The sequence below is a fragment of the Mesitornis unicolor genome, unplaced genomic scaffold (genome assembly GCF_000695765.1).
Source record: "Mesitornis unicolor isolate BGI_N332 unplaced genomic scaffold, ASM69576v1 scaffold39262, whole genome shotgun sequence".
Lineage (NCBI taxonomy): Eukaryota > Metazoa > Chordata > Aves > Mesitornithiformes > Mesitornithidae > Mesitornis > Mesitornis unicolor.
Genome location: NW_010170849.1, coordinates 8399 through 16990, shown reverse-complemented (window position 1 = coordinate 16990; position 8592 = coordinate 8399). Strand labels below are relative to the sequence as shown.

At 52.5% G+C, this 8592-nt stretch overlaps 1 protein-coding gene across 2 annotated transcripts in view; it reads left to right on the top strand.

Annotated features, from left to right (window-relative positions):
* Positions 1-312: 312 nt before the first annotated feature.
* CLCN5 (chloride channel, voltage-sensitive 5) overlaps positions 313-8592 on the top strand; it is a 13246-nt gene continuing 4966 nt past the window's right edge. Inside the window, exons 1-7 of one of the 2 annotated variants that reach the window (XM_010179823.1) lie at positions 313-459; positions 2385-2484; positions 3978-4162; positions 4708-4830; positions 5284-5490; positions 6666-6746; positions 7579-8121. In XM_010179823.1, the coding sequence (XP_010178125.1) occupies positions 334-459; positions 2385-2484; positions 3978-4162; positions 4708-4830; positions 5284-5490; positions 6666-6746; positions 7579-8121 (1365 nt within the window). In that variant the 5' untranslated portion in view covers positions 313-333. The remainder of the gene's footprint in view (positions 460-2384; positions 2485-3977; positions 4163-4707; positions 4831-5283; positions 5491-6665; positions 6747-7578; positions 8122-8592) is intronic. The other variant, XM_010179824.1, reaches the window with a different exon arrangement.

Sequence of the window (8592 nt, the reverse complement as noted above, 5' to 3'; positions counted from 1 at the left end):
CCTCAAACTGCTTGCAAAGGGGCTTTGAGAAACTCGTTTGTAAAGGGGCAAGGAGCAAGTGTGGCATGAAGGGGGGTTTTAAAGGCTCTTTTCGGATCAGAGATACTCAGTGTTTTGTCCTAGGGGCACATGAAAGCAGGAGCAGATGCACGGATGTTTTCCAGATGGAAGAGATGCATTTCCCAGGGCAGATGAAATCCGCTGGGGTCCAAGGCTGCTGTTGTTTCCCCCAAGTTACTGTTTTAGTGATGGGTTTTTTTTTTCCTAAAAATGGAGAAACCCTAAGAAACGCTCAATTTCCCCCCAGGGTTTTCCTCGTATAATGGAGGAGGGATGAACGGCTCGAGCACGATGATGGATTTCCTGGAGGAGCCTCTCCCTGGTGTGGGCACCTACGAAGATTTCAACACCATTGACTGGGTGCGAGAGAAGTCCAGGGACCGGGACAGGCACAGAGAGGTAAAATCCCTGGAATAATGGATGTACTGGGGTGATCCTGGTCCTGATGGTGGAGCAGGGAGGCTCTGGATGGAGGGAGAGCCCTTAGGACGAGAGCTGAGAGCCTGCAGCTTGAGGAGAAGGGACATTGCATTGAACACGTTGCAGTGTTTCAATTGCTGCTTCTCTTCTGGCTTTTATTTACTTAAAAAGCTTTTCTGGGTTTCTGATACACACCTTAAGTGCCTTAATGGCGCATTTTCCTATGCCACGGCAAACGTGCTCGACTCTGAAGCACGGCAAAACCTGCGCTCCCACTCACGGAAGGTGCATGTGTTATTTGGGAGAATTACTTTGCTCCTGACGGGGGAGGAATCCGAGAGGATCGTGCTTCTTGAGCGTATTTAGTGCGTCTCTGCTCACACCATTGCACTTGTGAACGCTGCTGTTCCTCTTGAGTTGTTTGTGCTGTGTGCCTGAGAAAACCAAGTGCAATTCTTGCAGGGTTCATTCCCAGGACTGCACTGCTCTGCAATTAAAGGAATTTGCTTAGTAAGCAAGGGCCGCTCTAAATCAAGTACCCGTGTGCCCAGCGTGCTCCCGATGCCCCAGAAACCCTCGCTAGCAGGACTCCTGCAGGGCAACGACTGCACTCAGCTGGGCCATCTGCTCGCCAAAATAGTCTTTAATTATTTTTCTTCTTCCCTGAGCCTCACAAAAGCACGAGTATCTTAACAGCAGGGCACAGACTGGATGCGATCCCTGCTCCGTGTGTGAGCACACGCAACACAGTGCAGTGCCCAGACAGACCCAGTTAAGGGGCTCCATGCCACCCAAAAAACCTGTTCCCATCGATGGATTAAGAGTACAGACCCCCAGGACTTCTCCCACGTGCAGATGTGTGGGTGCAGAGGTGATGCCCATTGGGGTGGAGCAGGACGACCCGTATCCTCTCTGCAGAGATGCTGGTACCAAAGAACCGCGTCTGCTTTATCGAAAGGAGGTGAAATCGGGTCATGGCAGAAGTCACTGCTGGTCACACAGAGGTGTAGGGCTGGCCCAGTGAAAAGAAATAGAAAGGAAATCGTTTTGGCACCCGCCCCAACCCTTGCCTTGATTCAGCGGCGTTTCTGCTCGTGGCATTTGCAAGCCAAAAATCCAGAGAAGAAGACCCCACGCCACTCATTCAGGCAGCACGGGTTCCTGCTGTATTTATTCCTCGTTTAGCCAGCCTGAGTTGTTTGCATCAATGCGCCCTTTTGTCTGGGATGCTCCCTTGGGAGCGGCATGGGGCGCACAATGGCTGCTCTGTCCCCGCTGTCCCCTTGCCAGGGCCAGGCAGGCCCAGGGCTTTGAGGGGAGCTCACCCTCCTGGGGTGCCTGGGACGGGTCCCAGCCCCTCAGAGTGGTCCCTGTTTGGGTTTTGGGTGTCCAGGCGGTTGATGGAGACACCGACAGCTCCTGTTTGCTCTCATAGTGGGTATCGGTACCGGGTATCAGCACCCACGGGGTGGCATTAATAGATTGCTCAGAGGGTTCGAGTGTTGGTAACTCGCTGTGGCTTTAAAAGGTGAGGGGAGGAGTTTTGTCCTTTTTTGTGGAGAATCGCACCTAGGAGGGAAGCGTTACTGCAATATTTTCACTCTTTTGCTGGGAAAATTGAAGTATCTTTGATCCATTCTTGTGCACCTCACTAGAGCTGCATTTGCTGTGAGCCGTGAAATCACTAAATAGGGAATTAGTCCCATTTAGCTCAGATTGGGGCACCCAGCCGTAAGGGCAGCCACTGCCCGATGCTCTGTCTCAAAGCAGAGCATGTTGTGATAGCTGCTGTTTTGAACGTCAGGGGCTGATCTGCCACTAACAGTGTCATTTTTAGAGCGCTTCCACCAAAGTAGATCGGCATCTTAACAGTTTGTTGTTTCTTGTTGAAAACACTTGTCTAGATCACCAGCAGAAGTAAAGAGTCCACGTGGGCACTGATCCACAGCGTCAGCGATGCCTTTTCCGGCTGGCTCCTGATGCTTCTCATCGGGCTCTTGGCAGGTAAGAGCAAGGCTGGTGTTGAAACCGAGCCCTGGTTCTGCAGTGGTAGTGTCAGTTCCTCCCATTGACCCTGGCAGACCCCTGGAGTGGGAGATTTTGTCCCCAGAGCAAGGGCTGTGCTGGTATTGATGGCTCTGCAAATCACAGAGAATTATTTTTCAATGCTTTGAGGCTGTGTTTGTGTAAATACCCAGGGAGAAAACTGGTGCTGAAAGCTGTCCTGGGCCCTGCTCTGGATCTGCAGCTGGCACAGAGCTCTGAAATAGATACATAAATAAAAGCAATCATCAAAGCAGAGCTGATCCAGACGCTGGGTCAGAGGAGCGAGCCGTGCTGCGCAGCATCTCTGCAGAGCGCCGTTCCTCGACGCCGGGGAGGTTAATGCCTGCGGCTGCCAGCAGAGTTTCTTGTTGCTCTTTTTTTCCCCTGCTATACCGAGATTTGAAAAGGGAGAGGTGTTTTGTGGGTAGCCAGGCTTTTTTCAGAGCCTTTTACACATCCTCAGAAGCAAACTTAGTGCCCAGTGCAGCAGAGGTGGCCCAGCTGGTGCAGATGTCCCCGCAGAGCAGCGAAGTGGCCGTCGTGGGGACCAAGCTCAGTCCAACCCAACCCAATTCGCTGTTGATGGCTCCAGAGGAGCCTGCGGGCGGTTGCTCATTAACTGCAGGGTTTGCTCAGTGTTTGTTGCTGCCTCTGCAGCTCGGGCAGAGCAGAGGTCTCTGCTCCTGGCCTCGGTGCTGCTGTGGTGTTTGGCTGAGAGCAGAGCTGACAGCAGCGTTTATCTGTGGGGACTGGGGTTCTTTGTATCAGAACAACAAGAAATCGCTTGAAGAGTCCTCTCTCAAAACCTGAATTACTTTTTGTACTGACCCTCTGCTTACTTTGTTGTACTTGGCACAGCTGTAACTTTCCCCTCCTTTCGTATTTCAGGTTTGTTTGTTTGGGATTTTTATTTGGGTTTTTTCCTTGTTCATCTGTCTATATTGCTATTGGAAATGTTTCCCCCAAATCCAAAGTTATCCCCGTCCCAGCGTTGTTACTGCAGCTTCTGGGTCCCAGCTCCTGTGCTGGAGATGGGGGACACGTTTTATCTGTGTCCTCCAGAAATGCAGCACGTCCCCCTCTGCCTCCCAGACTCCTCGCTGTGCCATATTTAATAGGTGCTTTTTCAGTGTAACTGAGAAGAATTAATTTCTAGCAATGTAGGATGGGTTTGAATGCAGTTTGCCATGGCCAACCTTTGAAATATCAGGCGTGCTTTGTTTCCTGACCTTCTCTCTTCTCTCTCTCTCTCCCCCTATATATATATATATACACACACACACTTAAGTGAATCTTCCCATTTGGCTCTGCAGAATAAAAGCTAGTTGTAGGCAAAATGGTCAGCACTGCTCAATGTGTGGGTAGGCGAGCCAAAAAGTAATGGGGCACAACGTGACACTGAGTCTGCACGAGGTGACGATTAAATCCTCTCTGTTTTCCCTTTCCGCCAGGGTCATTAGCGGGGCTGATCGACATCTCGGCGCACTGGATGACAGATCTGAAGGAAGGGGTGTGCTTGATCGGCTTCTGGTTCAACCACGAGCACTGCTGCTGGAAATCCAACACCAACTTCGAGGACAGAGACCAGTGTCCCGAGTGGCAGAGCTGGTCCCAGCTGCTCCTGGGCCACGGCGAGGTGACGTGTGTGTGTGTGTGTGTGTCTGTGTGTGTGTGTGTGCGCACACCTGCAGCCCCCTTTTGCTTATCATGTCCTGTGTTGTGTCCCCATGTCACCCCACACCAGGGCTGTGTGTGCTGGAGGTGCCAGCTCTAGCTGTTCGGTGTTTAACATCCCTTGCTGGGGGCTTTAACAACTTAAATCTACACATTTACATGTGCAGTGTTGTGGCCATGTGTCTTGGAGGGTATTTCGCCCACTTAATTCCTGTGTTTCTGGCAGCTCTACCCAGAGCAGCAAACGTAACTGGGACAGCGCTTATCCCAGTCCCAGGCTGCCCGTGCACCTTGTTTGCTGTTTTATTTAGCAGCCTTTAAAGACACGATTGGTTCACATCGCTGTAACCCAGCAGATGTAACTTGTCCTTGAAACCTCAGTCTTGCTTTGTTTTCGGCTGACGACTGACGGGAGGGTGCATGCTCTTTGTGTGTGCCTCAGTGCGCAGCTTTGACGTGATCCCGGTTGAAATGATCTAATTTTGGGTAACTTTCTCTGCGTTTCAGGGGGCTTTTGCCTATATTCTCAACTACTTCATGTACGTTCTCTGGGCCTTGTTGTTCTCCCTCCTCGCCGTGTTGCTTGTGAAGGGGTTCGCTCCTTACGCCTGCGGCTCGGGGATCCCAGAGGTGAGTGAGAGCGAAAGCGGGTTGGGTGTTTCTGGGGTGGGTAGGGATCCACTGCCCAAAGATTACATGTGCCTGCTCTGCAGTAATAACTTTGGTGGTGGCTTCATATATATGAGGGTTTTTCCAAACTATTCCTCAAACAAGCCTGGTAGTTAAGTCTCCGTGCAGCCCCTTTAAAAAGTAAGATACTTGGGGATTTGCTGCAGGAGGTACAAACAAAAGAACATCATTTGTGGCAGGCCTCAGGTTTTTCTCAGCAGGGATAGCGACCCCGGAGGAAGAACTCCAATGGCTGTGTTTGCCTTTGCACCGAGGGGTGTTTTTATTGATTCTACATTAATTTTGATAGCTGGGAGGCTCTGAAAGCTGAGGGCAGGACTGGGATTAGTAAAACAGGAGCTCTGAGCAGGGCTTGCCTGAAAGCCTGTAGAGCTTTGTGTGCTTGACTTCCAGATCAAAACTATCTTAAGTGGTTTCATCATTAGAGGCTACCTGGGCAAGTGGACGCTGATCGTCAAAACCATCACCTTAGTGCTGGCTGTGTCCTCTGGGCTGAGCCTGGGCAAGGAGGGGCCCCTGGTGCACGTCGCCTGCTGCTGCGGGAACATCTTGTGCCACCTCTTCACCAAGTACAGGAAGAACGAAGCCAAGCGCAGAGAGGTACGGGGGACACGGGTGTTCACAGAATCCCAGGATGTGAGGAGTTGAAGGGCCCTGGGAAGCTCCCCCAGTGCAACCCCTCCACAGCAGGATCACCAGAGCAGTCACACAGGAACACGGCCAGGGCTTTGGGTGTCTGCACACAAGGAGACTCCACAACCTCTCTGGGCAGCCTGGGCCATGCTCCATAACCCTCACACTCACAAAGTTTCTCCTCATCTTCACCTTGAGCCTCCTGTGCTCCAGCTTGGGACCATTGCCCCTTGTCCTGCCATTGGCCATCCCAGAGCAGAGCCTGGCTCCTTCCTCCTGGCACTGCCCTTTCCCAATGGATCCCCAGGAATGAGGGCACCCCTCAGGCTCCTCTGCTCCAAGCTCCAGAGCCCCAGCTCCCTCAGCCGCTCCTCAGCAGGAGATGCTCCACTCCCTCCAGCATCTTTGTGGCCCTGCTGGGCTCTTTCAAGCAGTCTCAGCCAAAGCTTGTTTGTGTTTGTTTTAACTTCATATAAACTATGCTAGGGCTGTTTGAGAGGCCTGGCCTTGGCTGTAGGAGCAGGATGAAGGCTTTGCTTTCATGATGGGCACAGTGTAAGAACCAAGCTGACACCTAATACAGAGCTCAGGAGTGGTTCCTCATAGCATTGTATGGTTTTCTCTGGCCATGTCCCTGGAGAAGGGTTAATGTGAGCTGTGTAGGGTCACCATAGCCAATTTACCTCCTGATCCAAACCCGACAGCCCCCACCCAGCGCACAGGCAGGATTTTGGGTGGCCCTGCAGCACCACTGCGTTACCTCACCTGAGGAGTGCTATGGATGCAAGACAGGCAGGAGTCGGTGTTCTGGGAGGTGAAATTCCTGATGCTCTGGTTTCCTGAAGCTTTATCTGAGGTGAAAGCACAGCATGAAATCAGCTGAAACAGAAAAAGGTGACTGCCAGCAATGCCACTTCCACTGATTTGGGGAGGGAGTGTTGAGATGCGAACACCCATGTTGTTGTAGCTGCTTGCAGCCCTTCTCCCTAGGGAACTGGCTTGCTCCATCTCTTCCCTGCTGACCTAAAACAGGTCAGGCCCTGGGTTACTCTGTGCTCGCTGGAGATAAAAACTGTACAAATTGAGGACAAACAGCGAAAGGGGGGCTGGCAGTGTCTGACTGCCTGTGGTTTCTCTCTCAGGTGTTATCGGCAGCGGCAGCTGCTGGTGTGTCTGTAGCCTTTGGTGCGCCCATCGGAGGAGTGCTCTTCAGCCTGGAAGAGGTAACGCAGCATTTTTCTGTTGGCTCTTGGCGAGCTGCCTTGTATTGCAACAACTGACCCTGCTGGTTTAAAAACGCAGTCCTCTCATAGCTGCTGGGGTGTGGAAAGGAGACCCTGTTGAGTGCTCACTGGTGGTGTATTTGCAAGGCCAAGCAACCTAAAAGCTTATTGGGGTTTCAGGTAATTCTCACGAACACTGGAGAATTGATTTGGGTTGGTGTCTGTGCATGGCTTTGCTGAAGCTGTTGGTGTGCCCGTGCTCAGCAGTGCAGGCTGAGCTCACTGCCTCTGTCATCGTTTCCCTGTGTCCACCCTGTCCCAGGGTTGGGAACAAACCTACCGGGCTCATCCACTGCTTTTCTTCCCCAAAACTCTTGATCCTCACTCTTGATGCAGAGTCACCGCTGGTTGTTTCAGGGCTGAGCCCAGAGGAGGAGCGGGGTGGTTTTGCTCACTGAGCAGTGGTGGTGGCGGCAGCTATGGCAGACACCGCTCTCTGGCACTGCCGGCCTTGGCAGAGCACGCGAGGCCAATACTGCTCCAGGTTCAGCTGATGGCTGATCTGTCACAGCTTCTGTTGTCCGAGTGAGTCGCCTCCGCTGCACAGATCACAGGGCACGTGCTGCATTGGAGGTCAGGCCAGGAGCCGTCCTGGTCATTGCAGTCCACACTGGACGGGAGCTCAGAAGAGCCTGGGGTGTTTGGCTGGAGATGGGGGCGTGCAGCCAGCCCACACCCATCCCAGTCCTCACTTTTACCTCCCGTGGTGGTGACTTTGTTACTGGGGCAAGTGTTCAAGTTGCCTGAATCTGCTTTGGTTTTGCCTTCTCAGGTCAGTTACTACTTCCCTCTCAAGACGCTGTGGCGCTCCTTCTTTGCCGCTCTGGTCGCCGCCTTCACCCTGCGCTCCATCAACCCTTTTGGGAACAGCCGCCTGGTTCTCTTCTACGTGGAGTTTCACATGCCCTGGCACCTCCTGGAGCTTGTGCCCTTCATCCTTTTGGGGATCTTTGGTGGGCTCTGGGGAGCTTTCTTCATCCGCAGCAACATTGCCTGGTGCCGGCGGCGCAAGACGACCAAGCTTGGTAAATACCCGGTGCTGGAGGTGTTTGTGGTGACTGCCATCACGGCCATCCTGGCCTTCCCCAACGAGTACACCAGGATGAGCACCAGCGAGCTGATCTCGGAGCTCTTCAACGACTGCGGGATTTTGGACTCTTCCAAGCTCTGCGAGTACGTGAACGACTTCAACAGCACCAAAGGGGACGACCTGCCGGACCGAGCGGCCGGCCCAGGCGTTTACACGGCCATGTGGCAGCTGGCTTTGGCCCTGGTCATGAAGCTCTTCATCACCATCTTCACCTTTGGCATGAAGGTGAGAACTGCCTGGGAAGGAGCTCACCTTCTCCTCATCCTCTGCAGGGACCCCAGGTCCTGGAGCTTTATTTGCTCCATAAACTGATGTTTTCCTCCCCAAACTCTGCCAAGAAGGGGGCAGGTGATAGTCTTGAAGGTCTGAGTTTTTGGAGGTCTGCAATTACTTGCTCTGTTGCTCATAACAGAGGGCAGTGGAAACCTTTTAGCCCGAGTGTGGGCACCAAATACAGTCACTGAGCTGGTGTCTCGGGGCTTCACATCCCATTTTCCAGACACAGACTGCTTCTAAATTGTCCCACCTTAAGCCTTTTTGATATATATGCATTAGCTAATTGCAAAGCAATCAATATCCTTATTTGGAAATGCTTATTGATCATAGCTGTTCCTTGGTCAGATGGTTTTGTGCTTGTCTGGTGCCAACAAACTGAATATAGTGCCCAGGGCTGAGCTTTCTTGCCCTGGGGTTCCG